The 14,899-nt window shown below is 41.8% G+C and overlaps 1 protein-coding gene across 2 annotated transcripts in view; it reads left to right on the plus strand.

The window, feature by feature from the left end:
- The window catches only part of LOC115140396 (polypeptide N-acetylgalactosaminyltransferase 13), a 78,626-nt gene extending 64,273 nt beyond the window's left edge, over positions 1-14,353 (plus strand). Inside the window, exon 12 of one of the 2 annotated variants that reach the window (XM_029678830.2) lies at positions 9,352-14,353. In XM_029678830.2, the coding sequence (XP_029534690.1) occupies positions 9,352-9,492 (141 nt within the window). In that variant the 3' untranslated portion in view covers positions 9,493-14,353. The remainder of the gene's footprint in view (positions 1-9,351) is intronic. The other variant, XM_029678761.2, reaches the window with a different exon arrangement.
- The last annotated feature ends 546 nt before the right edge of the window (positions 14,354-14,899 follow it).

Below are 14,899 nucleotides of genomic sequence, written 5' to 3' on the forward strand. Positions count from 1 at the left end.
CGGTGCCCATAAACTGTTAGACCCTACATAAAGCTGTCCCAACAGCAGTTCCAACATCTTACCACTGCTACACCTGGCTATCAGCGGAGCCTTGTCTGGCAGTGAAACAGTTCATTCAACCTCATTTCCTGCCTTTAAAATAAACATACCTGATATGGCTGACTTGCTTAAACAAATGTCGTTTCTATTGACAATTGAGATGTACAAACTATGGCATAAGGGGACGATAAGAGGCCATCCGAAATTTTGATTAAGACATTAATGAGGGAGCGACGGCGGACGTAGTCAATGTAACTATTTGTTAAGAACTTTTGAAATGAACAGCGACAGAATTCAGAACATGGACACTTCTTACAGTGTTCTCCCTGTACACCAAGTCACAACCGTTGGATAAATAACGGGGGCATATAAGCTGACAATGAAAGCTCTTACATAAATCGATGATTACATTTCTAAAACAGGTTATAGGCTACATGTGCACAACCAAGTCAGTACAGTCAGAGCAGTAGTCAGAACTGTAGGCGAAATAGACCAAATTATTAGGGTGAGGCATATGGTTTACTAACAGCTTACTACACAACATACACATAGTATTATTTTCTTAGCTACAGTATACATATCTCCCTGGCATATTACATCATTTATGCAGCAGCATACAAGACATTTTTGGACTCACCTTGTTGTGATGTGCTCACTTGAACACAAAGGTGGTCCTTCGTGGGCAAATGTTGTCATCAAAGTCTGGCATTCTCTGGATTTATGGTGCTTTCAAGACAACTGGGAACTGAAAAAACAAGGTTTAATCATGATGATGTCATTGATCTTCAGGTTGTAGCTCTAGAAAGTGGCCCGAGTTCCTGATATACAATTCCGAGTTGGATGATATTTGATTAATATTTTTTATTCTATATTTATATTTTATATTCTTCAAATAGTCCCTATCTCCTTAGTTAGCATACTCTGCTTCCACTGAGCATTCCACCTATATCAAAACTCGGTCCTCCAGAAAGTGGAGAGCATTAGCAACACTTATGTAGTTCTTCGTGATATCTTTAAAAACTCTGGCCTTTTGTTTTATCTTATTGTCCTGCTGAAATGTGAATTTGTCTCCCAGTGCCTGTTGGAAAGCAGACTGAACCAGGTTTTCCTCTAGGATTTTGCCTGTACTTAGCTCTATTCCATTTGATTTTTTTTACTCCCTAGTACTTACCGATGACAAGCATACCCATAACATAATGCAGACACCACCATTTTCCCTAAACATAATGCCTTTTGCATTCAGGACATATCAAATCAAATTTAATTTGTCACATGTGCTGAATACAACAAGTGTAAACCTTACCGTGAAATGCTTACTTACAAGCCCTTAAGCAACAATGCAATGTGAAGAAAATAAGAGTAAAATAAACTAAAGTAAAACATATAAAATAACAGTAACAAGGCTATATACCAGTCTATGTACCAGTACCGAGTCAATGTGCGGAGGTACAGGTTAGTCAAGGTAATAGAGGTGATATGTACATGTAGGTAGTGGTAAATTTACTATGCATAGATAATAAACAGCGAGTAGCAGCAGTGTAAAAAAAAAAACTAAAGGGGGGTCAATGCAAATAGTCCGGGTAGCCATTTGATTAATTGTTCTGCAGTCTTATGGCTTGGGGGTAGAAGCTGTTAAGGACCCTTTTGGAACTAGACTTGGCACTCCGGTACTGCTTGCTGTGCGGTAGCAGAGAAAACAGCCTATGACTAGGATGGCTGGAGTCTTAAAAAAAAAAAGTGGGCCTTCCTCTGACACCGCCTAGTATAGAGGTCCTGGATGGCAGGAAACTTGGCCCCAGTGATGTACTGGGCCAGATGGCCAGTATCCTCTGTAGCACCTTATGGTCGGATGCCGAACGGTTGCCATACCAGGCAGTGATGCAACCGGTCATGATGCTCTCGTTGGTGCAGCTGTATAACTTTTTTAGGATCTGGGGACCCATGCCAAATCTTCTCAGTCTCCTGAGGGGGAGTAGACATTGTTGTGCCCTGTTCACGACTGTCTTGGTGTGTTTGAACCATGACAGTTTGTCGGTGATGTGGACACCAAGGAACTTGAAGCTCTCGACTCGCTACATTGCATCCCAATCGATGTGAATGGGGGTGTCTTCAGTTGTCCTTTTCCTGTAGTCCACGATCAGCTCCTTTGTCTTGCTCACATTGAAGGAGAGATTGTTGAATTATAGGCTGTCTCATCATTGTTGGTGATCAGGCCTACCACCGTTGTGTCGTCAGCAAACTTAATGATGGTCGTGCTTGGCCACACAGTCGTGGGTGAACAGGGAGTACAGGAAGGGACTAAGCACGCACCTCTGAGGGGCCCCCGTGTTGAGGATCAACGTGGCAGATGTGTTGTTGCCAACCCTTACCACCTGGGGGCGGCCTGTCAGGAAGTCCAAGATCCAGTTGCAGAGGGAGGTGTTTAGTCCCAGGGTCCTTAGCTTATTGATGAGCTTTGTGGGCGCTACGGTGTTAAACACTGAGCTGTAGTCAATGAACACATAGGTTTTCATTTTGTCCAGGTGGGAAAGGGCAGTGTGGAGTACAATTGAGATTGCATCATCTGTGGATCTGTTGGGGCAGCATGCGAATTAGTGACTAGTGTTTCCGTGATGATGTTGTTGATGTGAGCCATGACCAGCCTTTCAAAGCACTTCATGGCTACAGATGTGAGTGCTATGGGGCAGTAGTCATTTAAGGCAGGTTATCTTGGCGTTCTTGGGCACAGGGACATGTAGGTATTACAGACTCAGCCAGGGAGAGGTTGAAAATGTCAGTGAAGACACTTGCCAGTGAAGACACTTGCCAGCATGCTCTGAGTACACATCCCGGTAATCCATCTGGCTCCGCCACCTTGTGAATGTTGACCTGTTTAAAGGTCTTGCTCACATCGGCTGCGGAGAGTGTGATCACAGAGTCATCCGGAACAGCTGGTGCTTTTCCTGTTAGATGGTTTGTCTGAGGGCATAGAGAAATTTCATAAAAGCGTCCAGATTAGTGTCCCACTCCTTGAAAGCGTCATCTCTAGCCTTTAGCTCAGTGCGGATGTTGCCTGTATTCTACAGCTTCTGGTTGGGATATGTACGTACAGTACCTGTGGAGACGACGTCATCGATGCACATATTGATGAAGCCAGTGACTGATGTTGTATACTCCTCAATGCCATTGGATGAATCACAGTCTGTGCTAGCAAAACAGTCCTTTATCGTAGCATTCGTCTCATTTGACCACTTCAGTATTGAGCGAGTCACTGGTACTTCCTGCGTTAGTTTTTGCTTGTGAGCAGGAATCAGGAGGATAGAATTATGGTCAGATTTGCCAAATGCAGGGCGAAGGAGAGTTTTGTATGTGTGTCTGTGTGTGAAGTAAAGGTGGTTTTTCTTCTTCTGGTGGCACATGTGACATGCTGGTAGAAATGAGGTAAAACAGATTTAAGTTTGCCTGTGTCGTGATGTGACTTTGATTAATGTGATGATTTTTATTTATCGAATCAATCAACTATATTTAATTGTTACTTGATTAAATTAATCATGTAACAATTAACTCAGTAGGAATTTGGGGCACCACAAAAGAAGTTGTTTAATGCGTTATCATCTCCCGAATTAAACTCAAGAGGATATTTATAAGATATGTCGATAGCAGTCGTTCAGTCGTTCAGACTGCTGTCGTTCTTAAATCCGCAAGAACCCCATCCTTTTCTCATTATTCAGTTCTACACAAATGTTTTAAGGATTTATTTACTAACTAACTTAATAATAACACAGAATCCACATACAAACTTACATGAGGCAAATGTCCCTAGTGGACTCACAAGATATGACGGCTTATTATACAGAGATGGAAAAGGGGATGGGGAAAATAGAGGGAAAAAGGGACATTTATCGTACAGTTGGAAACTACGCTCACAGTAACCATAGACCTTACACACAAGCCACCGCTCATTTGGGTAAGAAATGCAATGTATTTACGTGTAGATGTCTTTGTTCGTCGTCTCTCTGTTGAAACCAATCAATCCTTCTATGGGGATTGGCTCGATAGGTGTAAGGCTTTGGTTGTCCACCAGAGGTCACAATGTCTTTCTTCTTAGTGGTCCGGTCTCCAATGATGATGATTGTAGTAGGATAGTCATTTAGATTCACTTTTCTCGATATCTGACGTAAGACAGCTAATCGGATGTACCATTGATTGTCTGAGGTGAGCTTTTCGCCTCTTTTCTGCCTCAGGTACATAGTCAAGGTTCTAGATCACTTTACATGCACAGCTGTGTGTAAAGTGAGTTTCTCTTCTACACCTAGTGTTAAATTTGAGTTTCCAACAATTTCAACGTGTAGCCACAGCTGCACGCTTTCTGGTCTGGGAGTTTCAAGCATTTGTAACGTTTAGCTCACGCTTCACGTTTGCTGGTCTGATATGTTAATTCTGAGTCCTTTTAAGCACTCTGGTCGAAAAGGACGGTTCCATCACACTGACACGCTCTTCTGACCTCATTCGGGGCGTGGCTTGTTAATGTGCAAGACACATGAAAACAATGATCTCGTTAGAAAAATAAAATCACATTCCTATCTTAATTAAAAACAGTTTCATTGTTCTTCATATTTCCTACACAACGTAAAGGATGTAAACCTGACATACAGTGTGAAAGCTCTTCAAGTTACAGTATTTTTGTTATACAGTTTTTAATGACATCTCAAAATGAACAACAATATGACATGATTATTCTTTAGATCCCCACTGACCATTCCTAACATTCCTATCTTAGAAATATTGTTCCAATATTCACTTTTTGAGTGGGTAACAGTCTCTCTAGACAAAGGCATTCCTTTGGTTGATACTGAAGAGCAGGCAAGAGTTCTCTGCTGCATAAGATTTACGATTGGCATGAGGGGTCATAAAACCGTCCCAGCCCCCCTCTCCTCTTCTGTGGGATAGAGATGGGTATGGCTATCTGTCAGCCATTTGCCAAGCTGATCTGAGGCCTTGGATCCTCAACCAGGAGAGTCATGACACCTGCATTGAAGTCCCTGGCCACTAGGAGCACCGCTTCTGGATGAGCATTTTCTTGTTTGCTTATGGCCGTATACAGCTCGTTGAGTGCAGTTTAAGTTCATAAAGTTAACTTCTATGACCATTTTTTTGCAGTTTTACTTTAGTGCCTTATTGCAAACAGGATGCATGTTTTTGAATATTTTATTCTGTACAAGCTTCCTTCTTTTCACTCTGTCATTTAGGTTAGTATTGTGGAGGTACTACAATGTTGTTGTTCCATCCTCAGTTCTCTTATCACAGCCATTAAACTGTGTAAATGTTTTAAAGTCACCATTGGCCTCATGGTTAAATCTCTGAGCGTTTTCCTTCCTCTCTGGCAACTGAGTATGGAAGAATGCCTGTATCTTTGAAGTGACTGGGTATATTGATACATCTTCCAAAGTGTAATTAATAACTTCACCGTGCTCAAAGGGATATTTAATGTCTGCCTTTTCTCTTTTTTTCTACCCTACTAATAGGTGCCCTACTTTGCTAGGCATTGGAAAAACTCCCTGGTCTTTGTGGTTGAATCTGTGTTTGAAATTCACTGCTAGACTGAGGGACCTAGGTAGTCATTCAAAACTCATGTTACGCTATTGTTGCACACAGAGTGAGTCCATGCAACTTATTATGTGACTTGTTAAGCACATTTTACATTTGAGCTTATTTAGGCTTGCCATAAAAAAGGGGTTGAATACTTATTGACTCAAGACATTTCAGCTTTTTAGTAAACATTTCTAAAAACATAATTCCACTTTGACATTATGGGGTATTGTGTGTAAGCCAGTGACATTTAATCCAGTTTAAATTCAGTCTGTAACACAACAAAATGTTGGGAAAGTCAAGGGGTGTGAATACTTTCCAAAGGCACTGTAGGTAGAGTAAATGCGGGACCCTTCTGTGTATTGTTGCATTGAAGGAAGCACAAGCTCAGATATGCACAATCACATACAAACCATCTTGGTTTGTGCTACCCATTCAAAAAATAAAGGCTGTATATGGATCTGAAAATGTCCTATATGTATTCATGGATGCCAAGGGAAGCCAGGCTTCCCCAAAAAAAGTAATTTAAAAAAAATGGGGCTTTCTCTGTCTTTCATTAAAAAAATTAAATTCACAAGAGGCTGTATGTATCTCATTGGAGAAAGCATTCGAACGAACAAAACAACGCCCCTCTGTCTCAGTATGTGTAGAGTGTCTATCTGATGCTGTCTGGTCAGAAAGTGTATGACATTGTTGCCGCCCGTAGCATTGAATGCAAGGGAAGCCAGCAAGCATTTGGCCTCACTTGATAAAAATGTATAAAATAATAGCCAATCAGCATTGAGCTAAACTACGTGAGCTCAGCTGTGTGTGGTCCTGGCCCACCAAAAAAAAAGTGTCAAGGGAAGCCAGTTTGGATTTGGTTTAAGACCAATCACATCACAAGCCAAACATCCTTATTGACAGAAAAAATGGAATTGTTGCATCTTGTTGTGTTGTTGTCCTCATCCCTTTCCTAAATTAACCACCGTTGGAGATAGGAACTTGTGGTTTTACGTAAGCCTTTACGTAAGCCTTAAATCCATACATTGTGCCCCTGGCCTGAGAAGATGGAAGTTCAACATGTAGCTAGATGTAGTAGGCTAATGTTAACTAGCTGGCGTTGACCATGAAAAGAAGTTAGGCTAGCGAGCAAGTATTTTAGCCTGGTAGCTTAGGACAACAAAAACTAAAAGTGTGTACTGTATGACAGAGTCATAGACCGTTTAGGCAACATGAAAGAGGAGGATGGCATTACCGTTTCTCTGTAAGTAGGGTGAGTCAACATGTTTTTTCTACTTGCATGCACTCACAACACACACTCACACTCACACACAAATCAGTACCATGGACAGCCACATCATATTTAGCTTATGTTGATTGGACTGAATAGTTTTTGGTATATTTTAGTTGTCACTGAATTAGACTAAAGCAGAGGTGATTAGATGTTGAAATGTTGAAGTTAAAATGGTGCTGGAGTAGTGGAGGCAGCTCCTGTTTTCTTTACGACTTGCCGTGACTCTAACTCAATAGCTGTTTAGTAGTCTGAAAATGTCGGAAACATTAACTTTCTTGACCATGCTGTAGGTCATGTAACTGTTTGTTACATGCAATATTTTTTGGGGGTGGACTTCCCCGGATAAATGTTGCTCTCCGGTTTTGTAATGAAACAAATGTGTATTATTAGAATGTATTCTGCCACTGCGTCGTCTTATTGTCTCGGCCTTAGGCCTATATATCACGGTGTTTAAGGTATAGGAACTAACAGATTATAGAGCAAACAACGCAGTTATCACAACACACAGGTTTTAATATGGCTTTTTTTGTCTGGATTGGCTTCCCTGGTGATTTTACCCACGTACCACTACTGCCTCAAAGTCAAAGACAATCATTGCTGCAAAGTCTACATATGAACCATTTTATATCGTTGAATCAGTGTGTTCTTAGTCATGTGTTGTATTCATTTATTGATTATTACTAAAACCTCATATTACTAATGATTTTTCATTTAACTTGGCGGTAACAATGCTTATGCCTCTCAGTTACACTGCAGGAAAGTGTATTAATTCATTTATTAAATAGATTTTATAAAGCCCTTTTTACATCAGAAGTTGTCGAAACAGTGCTTTACAGTAACCCAGCCTAGACCCCAAAGAGCAAAGCAGAGGTGAGAGCACAATGGGCAGGAAAAACTGCCTGGAAGGAAACTCATTGCATTTAATCAAACCCTTAAGCAATAGGAATGGGGAATAAGGATTCTAGCATTCTGTCAACCTATAATACAAAATCAATCCTCATTGGTCTCATGGTGTCACTTGGATTTAGTGTGTACCAGTCACACATTGTTTTGGAAAACACCTCCTGGGATGTGTGAATGATGTGCCAAAAGAACATAAAATAGTCTGTCTTCCTATTAAAAGTTTAGCTATTGATGCCAAACACTCTATTACCTTAAAGTTGCGAGCTCATCTGATTGCTATTCTACTGTACGGTACACAAGGAGGGACAGATTGCAGATTGAGCATTCTCTACTGTACTTCTACAATGGCTCTGCACGACGACTGGTGTCCCAACGAACACAGAGCTGTATCACATGAACACACACACACACACCTGCAGCACCTGACACCGTTCAAGTCGGTCTGATTCCCAACCATTTCCTCCCATCTCCTCTCAGTAGCCTACCTATTGATTTTCAAATCAATGGCCCCTCTCACAGAATCTGTCCGTGTGAAATTGAGTATGTGAGAAGAACAAGAGAATCAGCCTCATATACCACGGGCTTACAGGCCAGAACACAAGGTGTAAATGGGGGGGGGTGGGGTTCCCTCTCTGTTACCAATAGGTCATCTTATGAGAGAAATTGGCCTGAATTTAATTGAAATGGTGATAACAAGAAGAAAACACAACACACAATGAGCTGGAGATTCATAATGGGGAAATCTGTTCTGACGGGTTACACTACTGGTTGGGCTGTTGCCCCCCCCTCACAGACCTACATACTTTTTTGATGTCGTTTTACAATGTATGTCATGGCTCTTGGAAAGAGAATGGCATTTTCCGTCCTTAAGAAGTAAAACGCGGCCATAACGGTAAGAATTGGATTCTGCCGTCTGCACTCTGTATGGTCATTATGACAAGAGTAACGACCGCCAACGGAGGTATAAACTGGCTAAGTACATTACCTATGAGAGAGAGAGTGGCCATAAGTGGTTAATTAAGAGCTTTTATGTCTCCTCTCCTTTCCATTCGTTTTGGGGCTTAGGTATCGACGTGGGGAATACAGGCATCGTTGTGACGGCACTCAAAAGATTGATTTCTACCAAACGAATCCTCCTGAGGTGAAAGTCCTTGGGTACATTCAGGAGCATCTGTTTTTTTTAATCACAACATTTATTTTGAAAGGTTTGACACTTATTTGGCCGAACACAAGTTTGCATCATTTCAATACCCAGTGATGACGTTTCTGTAAATGAAGTGTAATCCACATACAAGCTGCTGGGGAAGATACTGCAAAATCTGTATGAGTGGGTGGACAACATCCATTTTAAAATATGTTGAAGTGGCGCTCATCTGTAATCTAATCTACCCAGAAACCATCTCTCTGGCTGCAGATGGAGCAGAGGCCAGAATCTCGGCTCACTTTTTGCAGTGCCCATGTGTTTAGTGCGTAATGCTCATTGACCCGTGTGTTTGTGTGTGTGTTTGTTTGTTTGTTTGTTTGTTTGTGTGTGTGCCTGTTTCTGCCTGTGCCTCTCTCCCCAGCGGCTGACCTTGCTGCATGTCAACAGTAACCAATGTCTGGACATGCCTACTGAGGAGGACAAGATGGTGCCCACCCTGAGAGACTGCACAGGCAGCCGCTCCCAGCAGTGGCTCCTCCGCAACATGACACTGACGCTCTGATCTGACCCAGGAGTAGGACCTCCACATTCACTCACAACCACACCGGCCAGACTCGCCCCCACCTAAACTGGCCACGACCTCACCTCGCTCCACCAGGTGTCTTTTGTCATGCACGTGTTCCTGCCTCCTTCAGCACTCGCGGGTGGGGAAGAAGCAGGCAGGCAGCCTGTAGTATTTTATTATGGGGCTTCTGAGGCTTTGCGAGGGCTTTATCTGAGATGCTGCTCCTCCCATTCAGTCAATATTACACAGTGGTTGCCTAGAGGTTGACCGGCACACTCTCAGCCAGAGCTCTCTGTATGGTTGAATCATCTGGGCGTGTCTGTAGTGACGGTGACTAACACTTTTACACGTGGAGGAAGCTGGAATCAGTGATACTGTATATGTCTGATGGCTCTCAGGGCTGGTCATGTGTGAGGTCAGAGTTCAGACTTTAGTACAGCAGAAGCACCAATTGCAGGATAGCATTTCCTAGACAGAGCGTTGTAGTATGCGTCTGTGGGGCCTCATAGACAATCTACTCTGGCTCTGTACATAAGTGTTTTGTTTAAAGTGCAACCCTGCAAGGTCGATTATTCTGTTCTGTGATTTTGGACACCCCCAATTCATATTTATGTCAGAACCACCTGTAAATCTGAGGATGAAGGGTCTAAGGGTAAGGGTTGTTGTCAGTGCCATGCACAGATCTTTCAGGGAGCAGGTGCTCAAAATGAACAAAGCCCCCCACCCAACCCCCTCTCACCCCAAATATAAGACTTTCATAATTCAGATCTCAAAATTAATAACAAACCTTTTTGAGCATAGGCCTATTTATTTCAGCAACACACTCACCCATCACAAATTGTAAGCGAGCTAGTTAGCTACAGTGCCTCCAAAAGACATGATTGACATCGGGAAAAGAGGGATGTTGATGATTGATGTAAATCTGCTAGTTAGCTACCTCAATTATTTTTTTAACAACTTGTGATTTATCTTCAATGCTCTTAAATAATAACTACATAATATATATAATCTGACTCGTGATGTACACTGAGTGTACAAAATATTAGGAACACCTTACTTATATTGAGTTGCACACATTTTGACTCAATTCGCCAGGGCTTGGACTCTACAAGGTGCCGAAAGCGTTCCACACAGATGCTGGCCCATTTTGACTCCAATGCTTCCCACAGTTGTGTCAAGTTGACTGGATGTCCTTTGGGTGGTGGACCATTCCTGATACTCACAGGAAACTGTTGAGCGTGAAAAATCCAGCGACGTTGTAGTTCTTGACACACTCAAACCGGTGCGCCTGGCACCTACTATCATATCACGTTCAAAGGCACTTAAATATTTTGTCTTGCCCACTCACCCTCTGAATGGCACACATACACCATCCATGTCTCAATTGTCTCAAGGATTAAAAATCCTTCTTTAACTTGTCTCCTTCCCTTCATCTACACTCATTGAAGTGGATGTAACAAGTGACCTCGATAAGGGATCATAGCTTTCATCTGGATTCACCTAGTCAGTCTGTCGTGGAAAGAGCAGGTGTTCCTAATATTTTATACACTCAGTGTATGGCTGGCTTGGCTGGTGGTTTGTGTGTATATTTTAGTATATGGTGGTTAGCCAGATTCTATACTACCTGTGTTCAGTAATTAATTTGTCAATCTTGAGGTGCCGGAGCAAAAAGTGAGTGCGAGAGAGAGGGGTGAACAGTGGAGCTCTGAAGTACCGGAACTCATGAGAATAAAAAAAAAAAAGTCACCTTTATAATAAAGCATTGCATTACGGAAGTCAAGAGGGGACATATTCATCCAAATAAAGAATTCCCTTCTATGTTGCGATCACAACTTACTTATCTCACGATCACTATATAACAAAAGTTGATTTGTCGAGATCACGAGATAATCGGAAGTACCACGCATCACCCATTCATTTGTTCAGCTGCACAATCAGTGGCGCCCCCAGAAATTGTTCATAGGGGTGGGTGGCTGGTTGGGGCCACTGAAAATCTTGGGGTGGCACACCAAAACCAAAAGCCGTGACTGAATTTCAGGAATTCTATTATGCTGTTGTAGTATATAGGCTAGTTGGAAACTATGTCAATATTAGAGTTAAGGAATCGCATACTGATATACTTTGGCTTCTTATTTCACAGTTAAATGTTACTATTTATCTGATGTGCATAGACTAATACCAGTACAGTTATTAACATTTTAAGTTCCACAACAATCCTGTTTTAATGTGTTATGTATCTGTATATACATGTGCTAGGCGATTGTTCTTCAAATGGGCTAGTTGCCCTTTTCCTTAGAAAGACAAATATACAGCTTTAATTTGAAATCAGTACATTGATTGCAAGGAGCAAAACATTTACTGGGAACAAGCCTACTCAGGTTTAAAAACGCCACACAGACGCCTACAATTATTTTCAATACAGATTTATTTGGCTGTTGCTGTGTCTTGTTATAAACAAAAATATGAAATATGTCCAAAAATGAAAAACAAAACAAAAAACATAATTATGGACAACAATATACATTTTACTATAGCCTACTCACAACCTATTCATATCCCTGCTTTATTAGGCTACATTATTTTCAATACAGATTTATTTGGCTGTTGCTGTGTCTTTTGGCAAACACATCCACAAAATCGTCAAGATTTATGGCCCTCGCCCTTCTTGACTCTACACCCCCAAATTGCTCAATCGCTCGTCACTCGTTGTATTTCTCAAGACGGTCTTGGAAAACTGTGCTCGCTTGCTACAGTGCTCACAATGCAAGTGTTATTTTGCAGTTTAAACATCTTGTGGAACACCTCCCTATATGGCTCAAGGAAGACTGTGAGCTCTTTTAAACGGGTTGGTGTTTCCAAGCCACTAGTTTGCTTCCTATCAAGAATTCGCTTAAGCTGAGGGATCTCATATTCCAGATCCTCAGTGCTGCAGTTGTATTGTGAGGCAAATGGAAACACTACATTTTTCTCACAAAATGTGTGACTGCAGAGATTCAAGGCTTGCATCCCTTGCATGATGATACAATTTTCTTTAGGAAATATTCTCTTCACCTCAGAGAGAAGCACATCAACAATTGGAATGAATGAACCTGTCGGAAATGACTCCTTATCTGTGTTGACCGGTCTTTGAGCTATTGGAGTGGAAATGTAATGCCCTTCAAGCCTAGAGCTTGGTGTGACCTGACGCCCTGGGATGGCCTGGAGGTGCAACATCCGATGTTGTATCAATGTTCAAGGTGTCGACAAGAGAATCAACAAGGGTAAACAGCCGTGCCCAAATTTGAGTTGTGGGGACTGTAAAATGTCTGACAGATGTTTAATCTCACCAAAAAACATTGGTGAATGTTACAAGGAGGCCAATAAACTAGATCTATTTGGGCTAATAGACCTCTTGCCTCTACGGCTCTGTCACCATTTCTCTCTTCAGATATTTCTTTCAGTAGTCTGTATGATGGCTGGCAGTCTGTGCCCTCACGGTCTTGCAAGCATTGTACCTACATGCCCACCGTGTCTCTATCAGCCTTTGTAACTCTCTCGGGGCCCCCTGAAACATCTCCCTCTTGCCACCTTTGTGGCACATATGACCCTGACCCAAAGACATACATTTTCTGCAAAAGAGAAAATAAACAATATGCTTCAGGGATGCATTTCACACCGTCAACTAATACTACAGTTAAGCAATGTGCATTGCAGTGAACATACAAAGCTAATGGGGCCTCTGATTTAATGGGTGCTGGCACACCTGTGTTGTTTCCGCTCATGACAGAGGCACCATCATATACTTGCCCTACTAGGTGGTTTCTGTAGTCAAGGCCATACTTCTGCAGTATTTGTACAAATTTCGGTGAAAGTGCTGCAGCATCCAGGCCCTCTGCTGCTTCAAAGGTGAGAAAACGTTCACATATTGACCCATTGTAATTGCAATTCGATACTAAGGACATCTGTTCCTTCTTGCTAATGTCTTTGATCTCGTCAACCATAATGCTGAAAGCCTCACTTTGTGCAACTTCACTAATTATTGAGGTGCGGACCATTTCGGGCCAGGCAATCAGTTATTTTGTTTTGTGTACTATGCCCAAAGTATGTTGTATTTCTTTGACATTTCTTTGATTTCTTTGACTTCATTTTTCTTTTGACTGTGTGATCATGCTTGGCTAGCAGTTCCATAATAGAGAGGGAATGTCCTTTATTCTGACCTTCCGTTTCTTTATGTGCTCTCTGTGTAAAGTTTTGCATAGCAGTGAGGAGCAGGGTTTCTCCAACAGTTTTAAATGTACTCTCTATTTTCCCTCACTAATTTATCATACTCTGCATTTAAGGATGGCTGAGAGAGAGCATTTGATTGCAGTCGACTTTTCATAGTCTGCCCATGTTAACATAGCATGTTATTCTGATTGGGCATGGCCTACAAATCCCTCATCTTTGTAAGTTTCTTTTTTCCAATTTCTTAACCCCTCTTCAGATGTAAACACTGAATCGCCTGAGGAGGGGAGACTGAAGTGCCGGCAGGCATAGAAGTAGACAGTCTTTAGTATGAGAGTATTCCAGCCATTTACAGTGCCTTGTAAAAGTATTCATCCCCCTTGCCGTTTGACCTATTTTGTTGCATTACAACCTGTAATGTAAATTCATTTTTATTTGGATTTCATGTAATGGACATACATAAAATAGTCCAAATTGGTGAAGTGAAATGAAAAAAAAAGACTTGTTTAAAAACCATTCAAAAATATAAAACGGAAAAGTGGTGCGTGCATATGTATTCAACCCCTTTGCTATGAAGCCCCTAAATAAGGTCTGGTGAAACCAATTACCCCCAGAAGTCACATAGTTAAATAAAGTACACCTGTGTGCAATCTAAGTGTTACATGATCTGTTACATGATCTCAGTATATATACACCTGTTCTGAAAGGCCCCACTAAGCAAGGGGCACCATGAAGACCAAGGAGCTCTCCAAACAGGTCAGGGACAAAGTTGTGGAGAGGTACAGATCAGGGTGGGGTTATAAAAAAAGAGTGCCACCCACCAAAACTCATGGACCAGGCAAGGAGGGCATTAATCAGAGAGGCAACAAAGAGACCAAAGATAACCCTGAAGGAGCTGCAAAGCTCCACAGTGGAGATGGGAGTATCTATCCATAGGACCACTTTAAGCCATACACTCCACAGAGCTGGGCTTTATGGAAGAGTGGCCAGAAAAAAAACATTGCTTAAAGAAAAAGATAAGCAAACATGTTTGGTGTTCACCAAAAGGTATGTGGGAGACTCTCCAAATATATATAAGAAGGTAATCTGGTCAGATGAGAGTAAAGGGAAACGCTATGTTTGGTGCAAACATTATGCATTATGCTGTGGGGATGTTTTTCATCTGCAGGGACTGGGAAACTGATCAGAATTGAAGGAATGA

The sequence above is a fragment of the Oncorhynchus nerka genome, linkage group LG1, assembly GCF_034236695.1.
Source record: "Oncorhynchus nerka isolate Pitt River linkage group LG1, Oner_Uvic_2.0, whole genome shotgun sequence".
NCBI classification, from domain to species: Eukaryota; Metazoa; Chordata; class Actinopteri; order Salmoniformes; family Salmonidae; genus Oncorhynchus; species Oncorhynchus nerka.